At 37.1% G+C, this 14798-nt stretch overlaps 1 protein-coding gene across 1 annotated transcript in view; it reads left to right on the top strand.

The window, feature by feature from the left end:
• The first annotated feature begins 2845 nt into the window (after window positions 1-2845).
• The window catches only part of NYAP2 (neuronal tyrosine-phosphorylated phosphoinositide-3-kinase adaptor 2), a 200448-nt gene continuing 188495 nt past the window's right edge, over window positions 2846-14798 (top strand). The window contains exons 1-2 of the mRNA XM_054586117.1: window positions 2846-2885; window positions 3082-3319. Of these exons, the coding sequence (XP_054442092.1) occupies window positions 2846-2885; window positions 3082-3319 (278 nt within the window). The remainder of the gene's footprint in view (window positions 2886-3081; window positions 3320-14798) is intronic.

The raw sequence follows: 14798 nt of genomic DNA, 5'->3' as shown, positions 1-14798 counted from the left end.
AACACTTCCATGGCTTTCCTCACAATGGAAAAAGGCAAGCACTATTCCAACCACTATTTTAGACATGGGGAAACTAAAGCTTAAAGAGGTTAATTAACATGCACAAAGTCAGAGGTCTGGAGGTGGTATGGGTGGGATTTTCAGGGCATGCTGCTCAACTTTTCAGCTCTGCCCTTCACAGGGCAGCCTTGCTGCCCACCTGTCCTTGCATCACAACCAGATTTTATCTGTAGACAAGGAAGCAGAAAAGAGTGGCGCTTAAATGTTAGTAAGATCCAAGTACACTTTTAATTTTAATTTTTGAAAACTAGATATAATTGTTCCAGTTTTTCTTAGTTCATTCTCAAAAATAATGACCATAAACCATGACAAACAAGTACGTGCCCACACTGTCACCTGAATCAGTGCTGTTGTCATACTGAATTGAAATTGTGTACTCATTGTGTTCTTATACTGCAGTGTGATGGTCTAGAGGAATTCTGCCTTTACCAGTGCCTGGTTTATAACAGGTGCTCAAGACATACTTGAACAAATGAATGATTATGGAGTCAAATACTTCAGTAGAACTAGGTGACATAAGCATGTTCCCAAACACTGATTCAATTTTCATTACTCCAAAGTTTTACTAAATTTTATGGTTGATTTTCAGCCCCAAATTTTCATCTCAATTAAAAAAATCTTATCATACAACTTTCCATCTATAAATATTTTATGACACTATGTAATATTTTCTCAGAATAAACATACTTTAAACTCCAGCCAATTTGAAAGACTACTTGAGCAGATAATTAATTTTCAGAGCTACACAATTAGCCTTGTCAACGTTAGGAATATATAAACTGTATAAAGAATTGCACGTGTCATTTGGATGGGGAGGAAAATTTAAGGGAAGAAATAAAAACCTGTGAGTAGTGCCTTACACAATAGAAAATATACAGTTTTGCTGGAGGGCAAAGTGGGAGTGATAATCTTTCACCCTGAGGCATTACCTCTAGAATCCTTGTAATACTGACTTGGCTTGCTTAACTGTGGTAGAATTAATTGCCATAAAGTTATGCGGATCTTTTTTTATCCAGGCTTACCTAGTGCTGAAGGCCTTGGTAGAAGTGAATTTTCAATAATGGCAAGGCTTTAGCTCCCTGAGAATCATGTTCTTGCATTTTTCCCCCAAATTGCAATCATTTGTAGCAGTAATTTTCTATTTCTCTGTATATCCACCACTTAAGCATCTAATCTGATGGACTGATATTAAAATACAATTCAATTATGTTAGATAGTTAAAATTAAAAGACCATTTCATTTGCCAGCCCATTGTGGCTTAAAGACAAATCAAACATAATAAAACTTAACATAACAAAAAAATCATGAGTCAACAAATAGCTCCTCTCTCCTCTGGAATCAACAATTTCATACAAATTGGGGAATATATCCTTAAATTCTGTGTGAGTTTCAAATAACATATGGATTGACTGGCAGCTAAAATGCTAATAAAGTGTGGTAGGAAGTGAAGTTTCCATAGCTACAATCCAGGTTATAGAACACGATTATACTTGTAAAAAAATCAGAATAAAAATGATTTGCAATGACAGAAACGAAAGTCTAGGACTTCAACAATAAATAGTTGGGCTGATATTTTAAAAATATTTTGGAACCTTTTGAAGAAAATAAAAGAGATGTTAAGGTAATATATATTTTTAAATGGCCAACTCTCCCCCTTGTTGAGTTTGCTTTAGATTTTTCAATCTTACTCAATTATACCAGTTTCCTATAATATAGTGAATATGCAGTTGAGGACAGTAAGATATATTAAGATAAAGAGGTAAAATACTTACCTTGTGTGTAGTTAATTAAACTTCAGTTATATTTTTGAATGACTGAAGCATAATTTCCCTATTCCCTGGTTCTACTGATTTATGTGTTCACTGGACACCTTTATTTCCAGACATACTAACTTTCATAGCATCCTGGGCTTCCATCCACCCATTCCCCTACACCCATAAATATATTTGAAACTGCTATTGCTGCCAATCTTCCTCTAACACTTTTATTAAGATAATATTAGCTAATGTTATTATATGCTTACTATTGTTGAACTCTATGATAAATCCTTTTCAGTCATCACCTCTCTCAGTATTCACATTAGTGAGTGGTAGGAGAAATTATGTCCATCATTTTATAACTGAGTGTATAATGTATTATTCAAAGCCCTATGTTGTTGTTGTTTAGATCTGATTTTGGTTTTCAGCAATCCTTTCTGTGGCTGAGGTTTAGAAACCTTCATGTAGCAATGATACTCACAGTTGTCACTGCTTGAATTACGAGACTGGTCAGGCTTAACGTGGTCTTGGTGATCTATGATATTTGAGTTAAAGTGCCAGGCCATTGTAGATAACCATTGTGAAAAATAATGGAGGGTCAAAAGGGATTACTGCCAAGACAAATTATATTAGAAATGTGTATTTCCTTGATGACTGCTATATTTTGCATGGATGGTTCAGATTCATACATTTAATTTAAAATTTAAAGAAAATACACATGATAAGAATGTTTCTTTCAAATAATTTTTGTATCATTTTATTTACAATTGAACTTAAAATTTTATTTTTATTTTTATTTAAAATTTTACTTAAAATTGAACTTAAAATTTATTTTTATTTTATTTAAAATTTTACTTAAAAGTCATGAAGAAAAGTTCTTATGGTGATCAGAAATAAATTAAGCCTGGATCATATATTCTTGTTGGTAGAAGAACACATCTTTGAGAAACAAAATCATGACTCCAAATAAACCAAATGCTTTTCTTCCTGTACTATATATTCTTCATGTACATTATATTTGCAACCCGATGTTATCTTTTCATGTGAAAACTTTGTCTTCTTTTCCTGGTAATTGGTTACTTTGAGGGACTGCTACTCAAGTGACATTCATTTAATATTCATTTCAAATATTTTGATTGTTTATAATTTCTAATGAGGCCTTGTCTCCAAATTGATTCTACTATAATCATTGGCATTTGGGGTTGACAAGACACTAGGAAGAATATACAGAACCCTTTTATCTCCATTTGTTCTCATCCTGCAGAAAGTGTTCCTTTTTACCTGAGATCCTCCAAGATGATGAATGCCAATCCTGAGGAAGACCCTTTGGACACATTTCTCCAGTATATTGAGGATATGGGCATGAAGGCCTACGATGGCTTGGTTATTCAGAATGCCTCAGATATTGCTCGTGAGAATGATCGCTTGAGGAATGAAACCAACCTAGCCTACTTGAAGGAGAAGAATGAAAAACGCCGAAGACAAGAAGAAGCAATAAAACGGTAAATATAAGTAAAAGTGTTTCAAGTATTGCACATGTGAGAAAGTGTGTGAGTTGTGCCAAGGTTGTGATGTTGTCACCTGGTTGAGAAAGGGACTGTCAAAGGGAAGCTTGATGAGACAAAATGAAAATAGCACCTCAACTGTAACAAAAATATACACCATCCTACTGACAGGATCCTCACCTTAGTTACCCAAAATTATTAAGTAGGGTGTTGTGCTGTGGAGATGCCAATGGGATAGAGAAAGAATCCAGTGTCCTCTAAAGAAAAGTTCACACTGAACAGTTTCTTGATAAAAGCCCAAGGGAATCCACACTTTTATAGACAGTGCCTGATGAAAATTTCCACCTTTCATGGTCTTTGTTTGTATTTCTTACCTTATGACAGAGTTTGTGCTCTCCCTAGATGATAAAAAGACTCATTGTTAATTAGAATTATGTGACAACAAGTGAGACCCATCAGTGTGTGTGTTCTGTACAGAATTTTATGAGCATTAGAACTCTTGTCTGGGACCAGGTGTTCCAGCTTTGTTCACATGATGCAGGTTTGTGCTGCAAAACCTACCAGCTACAAGTCAGAGAGCCCCAGATTGCAGCTTCCAAACTGAGGCTAAGTTTCCTAGGGTCCTGAGACTAAAAGGAAGATGCACATCTTTATATTTTTCAAAAGAATATTACAGCGTTCCCAGTGCGTATGTGTGTGTGTGTGTTTTAAGGGTGTAGGTATAGACACGTGTTTGATGAAGTCATATTTTTTCAATGGAGTTTACTTACTATATGCAAAGATACAGAATTTAGAAAATTAATTCATATCTGTTAGCTGGATAATTGAATAGTAATAGTTAAGCTATTTTGATAATTAGGTGGTGGATTTTTCATCCAAATCTGGCATTAATACTTTTGCTTACTCTTTGTGACTATTATGCTATTAAGGAAAAATTAAGATGAACTATTCGTGGTTATAGAGAAGCTAGGTAAGGATGCACTGCTTTGATCATTTAATTACAAATAACTTTATATGAGAAGTGCACTGCCAGAGGTGTGAGCCATCTAGCTACCTGTTGCAAGAAAATTTTAAGCAGAGACAACAGCAAGTTCAATATATTTCATGAAGAAGCATCATGTAGTAAATAAGCCAAAGATTGGAAAGATATAAGTTCAGACCAGTAGTGGGCCACCAGGTGATGTAGAGCCTTATAAACATTTATGTTTTATTCAGAAAAACATTCATAGATTTTTGAGCAAGGGTGTGGCATGCCCTAACTGAATATTTTACAAGGATTGCTGTTTTTTCTGTATTAAATAGATAGATGGGGAATACCTGGTTGCAAAAAATCCAAAGAGAAAGCTTTTACAATAATTTGCATGAGGAATGATGGTGGTTTAGACTAGGATGGTAGCAATAAAGGTGATATAGAATGATCAAATTGTGGACATCAGAATTTTCTCATTGATGAGAAAATAGAAATTGATGAGATATAGAAGTTGAGGAAGAGAAAAGAATTAAAGATGGTTTTCAAGGGTTTTTGTTTTTGATGTTGCTAGATTGCTTTTTTTTTTTCTGAGCAACTAGAATAATGATGTTTGCACTCAATGAAATGATCTAAACTAGAAGAGGAGTAAGTTTAGATTAAATGATTGGGAAATAGGAGCTCAGCTTTGGCAAGGCAATTTTGTACGCCTTTCAAGATATCCAAGTGGAGAATTCTGGATAAGCTGTTGGATCCAGAACTCATGGTCGAGATCAAAGGTGTGGTATAAGCATTTGAGTCTATAGATTTTACAGTCCTGGGACTCGTTGAGAATATGAGGACCAAAAATTAGATAGAGATGATGACAACAATCAAGACTGTTTCTTGGGCCACCTGATTGCTTACTTGAAAGAAGCAGTAGAATAATCCAGCAAGAACAGCCAGTGAGAGAGGGAAAGAACCACAAAAAGGGTGCCACCTCTGAGTAAGGTGACAGAGCGATTAAAGAGTATGTGTGACTGAACAGATAGACTACTAGGTTGAAGCTTGGGAATTGACCAATGCCTTTTACCACTTTGGTATAGTTGACAAGACCACTTTCTGTGGATGCCTGAAAACAAAACAAAACAAAACAAAACAAAACAAAACAAAACAAAACCTACTGGAAGGGATTCATGAAAAGTGGAAAGAAAGGAATTGAAACAAAATATGAGAAGCACTTTAAAGACAGATTCAAAATATTTCAAAAATATGAAGGGTAATTGAAGGGGGAAGTAGGTTTTTTTTGGTGAAAGTTTGTTTTTCCATTGTTTTTCCTTGAAGAAGAGCAAAAACCAGCTTATTTAAAATACTAATATGGTGATAGAAAGGGAGATGCTAATGACTTTGGAGAAGGAAAGAAAATTACTGTGATTATGCCCTTGAGTAGGTGGGGAAGGGTGGGATCTAAAGTATCTTGGATGGGAACACAGTTGCTCAGCCATCGTGGGAGAAGGGCAGCCACAGTATATGGATGACTGAATGCTGAATAAACAAATGAATGACCCTGCATAAAAAGGCCCCAGATCTGGCTCATCATACATTAAACACCATTTTATCATGGTACTCATGATTATTACATGCCCTAGGAATAGAAAGATGCATTAAGTGTCTTGCTCTCAACCTCTTCCCACAGTTTCCTACACCCTTCCCCCAAATATTTTTCTGGAACCTTAATTTAAAATGCAAGTATCTTTGGAAGGGAGAAAATACTAGTAAAGCCTCCTAAATTATTGACACTTCTCAAATGTCTTTCATTTTGCAAAAGCAGAACCCATGTGCAGCGTAAGGACAGGTAGACATAGCAGACTCTGGAGTTGTTAGGGGAGGAGTTGGAAGGAGAAAGATCAAAGGAGCCAAAGGGCTGATGATTGGACGAGGCACAGACTGAAGTGCATGACTTTGTGATGGGACCAGCTGTGCGTATCTCACGTTATCCCATCTCAATATCCATTGTAATGTCCAAATTCAATTTTATTTTGTCTATAAGGTGACCAGTATCCTGGGGTTCTGGCAGTTAAGAAAATATAATAATCTTCTATATTATAGAAATCCTCATAGTTATTTTTAGAATTGCTTCAACATTCCTAATAAGAAATGCATTTTTAGTATTTTTAAAAACTCCATCACAATGTTCTGGTCCCACGGGCATTTTGGGGGTTCGAGGATGGCAACAAAAGCAGAATACCCTCATCTCAATTCCACACATATTTTACATTTTTTAACACACAATTTATGTCAAGTTGCAGAGAAAATTCATTGTGATGTTAATGAACACAGTCTAATTAATTAAAATGTTTTATCGTGTCCACAGGATGTTTTCTTTAATATGTAGTATGATTTAATATACAGGATGCAAATGTTGAAAATCTAAGGATGGGCATGTTCGACCTTGAAAAGGCATTGATAATAATTCTCTGTGAAATATGCCAGTTGCAATTTCAGAAATGTGCAGACTGGCAAGGATTGCTTAAAAAATGGAAATAGGATTTCATATGATTGACCTTCTGGATCACATATGTGCTGAAATGCCTTTTGTGCTGAAGCTGAGAAGCTTAAAACACTGAGCTCTTAGAAAAAAAACATATCCTCATCACTTTCTCAGTGTCCTAAGTCACTTAGGCTTTCTGAGCCCAATTCCTTATTTTTAAACTAACTTGAGCCACATGTCACTGTGAACTTTCTCATTCCTTCACTTCCATTTCTTGAATGGGACTTTACCAAAAAGACTTTGGGGTGGAAAATTTTAACTATAAGAAGATGCTGTTTGTGGTTTTCTTAACTGCCCCAAATAATATTTAGTGAGAAAGAGAAAGACAAGACAGAAAAGTTAATGGAGAATAAAAACTTATTTCAGTAGCTCGTCATTTCTGCTATTTTAAACCCTAATGGTTTTGTGCAGGCACTGTTAAATGAGATTTACTTTTTATTAAGAAGCCTAGAAGAAAACAAACACACAAAACCTACAGCTTCAAATAAGTGCGCTCCCTTGAGATGCATTACAAAACCCTGGTTTGCCATATGTGTGTAAGTGAAGAGGGACATTTAAGGAAGAGGGATGAGGGGTATATTGAAACGTTGGCTCAGCACAGGCACCAGCCATTAAAAAGGAGACAACTGGACAACGAGAGCAGAGTCTGAATGCAAACAACCTGTAAGACATTACCTGTGTGTACCTGTTAGCATAAGGTCTGATGGGGAGCTTTACTAGTTATAGGTAGCACCTTGTTTAGAATACCAAGTAAGGATATTCACTGAGGAGGGTGGGCAATCAAAAGATCATCTGGTATACCAAAAGCATGCTTAAGTTTGACGCTTCCTTTCAAGTTACACTTTCCTTTCTAAATTCTGGAACAAGTCCCTGCACTATCTCATTTTACCATTTACCACAGTACTTTAGAAATTACGGGGTGGCTGCCAGAAGGAAAGAGGGGTGGAGGGAGGTAGAAAAGGGTAAAGGTGGTCAAAATATGGTGACAAAAGAAGACTTGACTTTGTATGTAAACACGTGATGCAATCAACAGATGGTGTATTACAGAGTTGTACTGTTGAAATGTATATAATTTTATTAATCAATATCACTCCAATATAAAACTTTAAAAATACAGGAAATATTCCTTAAATAAATAGCAACAAGAAAATTTGTTCCTAGTACATGTGTTTCTGAGCATGTTTTTATTCTAGGGAAGGGCTGAATTTTTTTTTAATGAAACAAATGTTACATTAGTGAAATTCTCCCAAACATTGCAAGTCTGGAAGACAGCTCTCGACTTTAGCAAAGTGGTTCTGACACAAAGGACTACTTAGGCTGATTAGGAATGTCTCTATTCCCTTTTGATGCCCTTGAGGGATCTATATGAGGTTATATTTCCTCTTTAAAAGTGACAGTCAGAAATGGAATTAGATTACTTACAGCTCCTTAAATATACATGCAACTGTATACTAGTATGGATACTTTGAAGCTATTTCTATTTGAAGATTTCAGAATTTCCTTTATTCACAGAGAGCCAAAGGATGACTAAAGTCCATTCATTAGACCATATTCATTAGAGAGAAAGAAGTAAAAATAAAAACAAATATTTACTTTTCCTTTAATAAAACATTGCTACCTAAAAAGTAAATGGTTATGATAGCGAAGTTTTGAATTGGTTAATATTTTAAATGACTACCCAAAGACATAATGACACAGAGAGCTCTTATCAGAGACGTGTGAGCAGTAACATAAATCCCCTTTAGATAGCGATGCTTCTGGAACCCTACTCGTGATTTGTGGCAGAGACTTCATGGAAAGAAAGAACATTTATTCAAGTGTATCTCAGTGAAGGATATATGCATTTCAGTGAATGATGTATCCATTCATTGCAGCATGAATAGCTATTTAGGTCACAAATAGATAATATTATTGGGTTCATTTTAATTGGAGGCCTGTGGGAAAATGAAATACCCTATTTGCATATCAAAAGAAATGGTGAAGCACCATTGCTCAGGTCATGTGGGGACAGTTACCGGTAAATGAACCAGCATCCAGAAACGTAACTGTGCCAACTTTTAGAAATACCCTACAGCTAGCCTGAGAATGTTTAGAAATACTCTACAGCTAGCGAAGAAAAGCCAGTGAACTCTAGCTCCTGTGTTTAGAGCATAGGAAATGAACCTCAAAAGCCCTCAGCCATGCATCCATCTAGAATTAAACTCAAACCTGCCGCACGTCAGTGTCTTACTGGAATGAATCAGCTGATCTGATCTGACGCGAATTTCTGACCTAATTTTGCTGGAGGACTCAGTGTTCAGGCAGAGAAAACAAGGCTAATGTGTTGATAAGGGGGTGAGATTAAACAGCAGACAGTATCTTAATAACCCTCTCTAATTTCAGCTTCCTCTTGTGTTTGTGATTAATTCCAATCACTTTTCTATTAGTCTTTTCAGAGGACCACAAGCTGCTTTGCTTGTTTTTATGCTAAAATTGTTCATCTGAATTGTCTTTTTTTCAAAACGAAACAAGATATCTGGATAGGTAATAGTGGTTGCAATACCAAATGCATGGGGAAATTTTTGTTCATGGAACCATATGATTAGGGGAGAAAATTCAATAACTCATCTTGCCCATCCCTCACTGACTGCACTTTATTAAGCCAGAAGCCAAATTTACAAGGCTGGTCCTAAATGAATCGATTTATTAAAAGTGTTCTAATTTTTTTTCAGTGCTAGTGGGGAAAGTTAATATTAATGAGAATATATCTGAGGACCACACTTACGCTCATAAATATTAACTTTCTCCGCTTAGCTTAAGGACATGACATTTGTCCATTTTGGTTGTTGTGCCATTTCACTTTATAAGTCAAAATGAAGTGTGTCCTCTTGCCAACTGTGTTCAGTAAGGGGAACCCTAGTCTTAAGGAAACTAACCCAAACTTTAACATTCATCTATTTGCAATTCCCATTGCATCTGTCTTTGTCATAGGGAGGGTTTTGGGTTTTTCATTTAGTCACCTGCCAGGACGGATTAAAGGCCACCTATACAGGGACCCTTAATAACTCATGTTAAGTCAAGACTCCTTCTTTTCATGTAGCTTTTTGAGAGCTGTTTCTACTTTTGGTTGTTTCAACTTTGATTGCATCCCAGACCTAGCATTGACTTTCCATTTTAAGAAGCTCAGTGTCTGCTCTACAGCCGAAACAGACAGATGTTGGCAAAAGGAGGGGCTTTTCAGAACATAGCCCCATATGGGCCATCAGCCCGCATGAGAATTAAGCTCTTTTTATGCTGAGGAAATTGCAGTGCAGAGTGGACCTTCCAAACATCCAAACCTATGAGAACATGAATGATTGACAAGAAGCCCATCGGAAAATTTAAGGTAATGTTTCTTTTAGAAGTCACGTTAAATATTTACAGATGGTTATAAATTAATTGAGCAAAATTTTTCAGTCGAGGGCTGTTTCTTATACTCTTCAGGCTATGAGAGGATATTCTCAATCTTTAACTAAATATGGCCTGTGTAGAATGTTCAAAAACCAAGACAAGGGAAAGGAATTATTATGGAGCAAGGCTATGAGTCAGGGGATTTTTTTTTAAACTACTAAAAATGCAGTATGGCTTAGAGAACATGTCTAATGTAACAAATGAAGCTGCTGGAGTGGAGACTGAGCATGCCAATGAACTAGCTCCAAGGTTTCTGTCCAAGTTTGAGGCAGCCTGAAGAAAACATCTTCATTATAAATTTATGGGTCACCTTGAAATTAATTTTAATTGTGAATTGATAAAAGGAAAATCAAGCCCCCTCCCAAAATGAATCTCTGCTCAAAACACATGCCTCTAGTTAAAAGTTATTCTCAATAACATTCATATTTGGAATGTGTGATGGAATATTCATGCTCTTGCTAGAATATGAATATAACCAGCCTGCCAGGAAGCAAAGGGAAAAAAATAACTATTTTTTGAAAAGCACTTTCAATAAGATGTACAAGGGAGATGCTTTAAAAAAATAAAAAGGCCGGCATTTAAAATCCATTACTTTAATTAGTAAATTGCATTTTAGTCTTTGATTTGGGGCTAAGTGTACCACTCAGCATATCCTGATGTTTGAATAAGAAATTAAGTGGTTCAGCCATGAAGACAAATATTTCAAGGAGACTTCTTAATCTTCTATTAGGCTGAGGTTTATATGTGTTGCAAAGTTATTTTGTTTCTTTGTAAAGTTTTTCATTAAGCATTTATTGACCACCTATTATACATCAGGCGTTGTTGTAGGTGGTTGGGAAAAAGCAGTGAACAAAGGAGTAAAGAGTGTTTGCTTGCTTTTATAGGGTTTACTATGTGGTGAGGATGGGGTGAGGGAGAGAGACAATAAACAAAGAAGTAAAATATAAAATAAGTTAAAAATGTGATGAGTTCTATGAAGAAAATTAAGCTGAGTGGGAAGAATGTCATTTCATATAGGCTGGTGAAGAATAGGCTCAAGAAGGCTGTGACATTTGAGTAAAGACCAGAAGTAAATGAGGGAAGAACCCCACATTTCCACAGGTGACAGATTTCCAGGAAGAAGGAACACCCGTGGAAGAGCTTCCAGGTCACAGTATTCCTGGCATGTTGTAGGGACTGCAAGGAGGCCAGGTGGCAGGAGATGGAAAGGCGGAGGGAGTGGGTTGGGAGGTCAGGTCAGAGGTAACGGGGATCTTGTCAGGTCATGGAGGTCACTGGCTTTCAGTCCACTGAGATGAGATAAGTCACTGTACCGTTGGGCGAGGAAGAACGCCACAATGTGACTTCTGTAAGGAAAAGGAGGGTCGTTGTGGTCATTATGCGCAGCAGCAAGGGAAGAAGCAGGGACAGCGTTTAGAGGTGAAAGAAACAATCATGAGGAAGGAGGACGCTGGCATGGATCGAAGCAGCTGCACTGGATGGAGAGGCGTGCGGGGCCGCTGGAGACATGTTAAGAGGGTAGAGGTGACTGAATTTGGTGGTAGGTTGGATGTGAGGAGCGAAAGCAAGGTAAAAGCACGGCGTTCCCAGTAGCGGACGGGAAAGACAGCAGAGGAGGGCTTTGCGGAGAAAGGTTTTGCACGTCTCAAGTCTATGACTGTTAGTCTTCCCATGCTTTGTTATTTGCAAGAATTTTGTGCTTTGTATTTGATAATTTGTAGCATGAGATTGAATAATTTTATAGACGTGTGAAACACTTTTATAAGACCTTAAGAGTTACACATACACACATTTAAGATTGAAGACAGATTCTTTCTTTTATATAAATGTTTATCCAGAGGAGGGCAAGTATGTAGATTAACCAGAGCTGATAAACAACTGCCCGGAGGTCTCTCCTTTGTGCTAGTGTAGTCGGTGACCTTGAGCCTGAGAGCTACACAATCCCTGCTCGCAATCCCTTTCCAGTGGGAGGTGCGATAACCGCCTTCGTCCTGGTGGCCTAAGGAGCAAGATAAAAGGCAGGCGTAGGCCTGCAAACACCTGACGCTTTGAAAAAAACGCTCTGACAATGGGTAGATTCAGTTGGTAAAGTTCACTTACGGCCTTTTTGCAGTGACGGAGTCAATGTTTCCTAATTGATGCTCATTGGACACCTCTTCCATTCTTGGGTATTCCAATAAACCCATAGATTATTACCCAATTATAGGATGGAAATTGAGGACGGCAGCGTCTATGGGGGGTTGTGCAGGGCGGTGTAACTGAGGGGATGGCAGATACTAGTGACTGAGCAAAAGACTGGACCAGTTTCTCTCACTTCGTAGCTTTAGTGAGAAACATAAAATGTCTCTTAATGCTTCACATTAAGTTTACTAATTTGCCCATTAGAAATAATGTTCATTTTGTCGCATTAAGGAAAAAACGGTGTAACACAGGTGGAGCAACCAGTGGAATAGCCAACACGTTGTTGCTGTTTAAAATTCATAGCCGCTATTATTATTATTATTACTATTATTGCTTTTACTGTCATCGTTATTACATTCTTCTTCATCGCATAGTGTGGTTACATTAATAACAACATAGAGTGCTGTGTCCAAAAAGATTCTACCTTCATTCAGGGTAGAAACCACCACAGGGAAAGAAATGGGATTATTTGCTTGGAACATTTGCTAATGACATGTGTAGCCAGCCCCCAAGGGTGTATTTCTTACTTTATCATCTTGTTTCATTTTTCTCCATGTACACATATTTTTTGTTCTTTCTGCTAAAAGAGTTAAAATTGCATGAGAGCTGAGAGAATTTTGGCATATGAATTGATTCAAAAGATGCAATAATTGGTCGTTTTTGTCTTAATTATTAAACTGGCTTCCAAGAGCAGAGAAACTATCTCCAGTGCATAGTAGGTTTTGAAACATTTGTCAGATCAGATTGCATCAACCCACTCGGCTCACTGATGCTGGGTTTCCCAAGGGAGAAGAAAATCAGATGGCATCGTGTGTGATATTTCAAATGCAACTCACTAATGAATTTCCGGATAGTTTCAGGGAAATACCCTGAAAGTTTTCCCTGTTGGCATATGAGCTGCTAAATTTTTACTCTTTTCATGAAAATGCATACCTCCTGTGAATGTGTTATAACATTTAAGCTAAAACTAAACAGAGAAAGAAATAATGAATCACAGAGATACAATGACTACCGCAGATCTGTAAGAGCTAATGATCTAAAATGACTTTTAAAAGAAAGATAGTGTGTGGTTTGACTTTTCTTCTGGAGAGCAGTATGTTTTCCACGGGGCAGTATAAATGCTACTTAAGTTTCCGCGTTGTTTTGGTGCGAGGATCCTGGGGGAGGCTGGGCCCACGAGAGCCTCTAGCTGCCTTTTGCACAGGAAAGAGTGCTTCTTTCTTACTCACTCCTTGATGGGGTAATTGTAACTCTGACCTTTCCAGCTCTTTTTTTTCAAAGGGAACCAGAATTACATGGAGAAACATGAGCCTTTAAGAATTTTCCTAGAGTGATCCTTAATTTCCTAGGAGGCTTGATGTTAGATTGTCACATAAAGTTTAAAAATTGCTTGAATGCCTTTCATAACATATCATTGAAGTAGAATTTGTTTTGGAGATAAATGACAAAACAGGACTGGGAATCACTTGTCAAACACGTTACTGTAGAGATCATTTTAAAGAAACCATCTTTTCAGAAGCTAGTATTTTATTTGATTAGGGAGAGAGATGATATTTTGTGATTTACAGTAAAATTAAGAGTGATGGAGAAATTAAAAAACAAGATAGTCAGCCCTGGCTGGTGTGGCAGAGTGGACTGAGTGCCGGTCTGTGAACCAAACGGCTGCTGGTTCGATTCCCAGTTAGGATACAGGCCTGGGTTGCGGGCCAGGTCCCCAGTTGGCAGCACGTGAGAGGCAACCACACATTAATGTTTCCCGCTCTCTCTTTCTCCCTCTCTTCCCCTCCCTCTAAAAAACAAATAAATAAAATCTTTTTAAAAACCCAAGATAGTTAAGAGATAGCTTTACAGTGATCGGGAGAAGGGGGTGACTTCCTTTTATCCCCCTCCTTTACCAGATATGAAATTAAACAGTAGGTGATGTTTGTTCAGGGTGAGACTTGAATCTGAAATAACTTACCCTTATGGTTGTTACTTTTAAAGTGTTTTAGAAAAAACTCATTGTAATTAATGTAAATCATTCTCTTCTGCCTATGGGCCTGTGGATAATGAAACAAAGGGTTAAAAGATGGGTAGCTTGTGACTTTTCTCTGGATTTTTACTGATCCCTCTTTGAAGCCCCCAGACCTCAACAACTCCCAGCTCCCAGCAGATCAATACAAATAATATGCCTCATTTAAAAAAGAAATCCCATGGGCTTTAGAATCCCTATTAAGACACAGTCATTCATTTCTAGAAATTACTTCTTTCAAACACCAAATTTATCCTTAGTTTCTTCTTTTTCATATGATTTTATTTTTACTTCTTCTTAATAATTTAGGATTTTAATTTTTTAGTTCCTGTCTTTTACGATACCCTTCAGTTCCAGT

This window comes from Pteronotus mesoamericanus, unplaced genomic scaffold, assembly GCF_021234165.1.
Source record: "Pteronotus mesoamericanus isolate MK-2021 breed Mesoamerican mustached bat unplaced genomic scaffold, CSHL_Meso_final contig_90, whole genome shotgun sequence".
NCBI classification, from domain to species: domain Eukaryota; kingdom Metazoa; phylum Chordata; class Mammalia; order Chiroptera; family Mormoopidae; genus Pteronotus; species Pteronotus mesoamericanus.
This window is presented reverse-complemented; position numbering and strand designations above follow the sequence as displayed.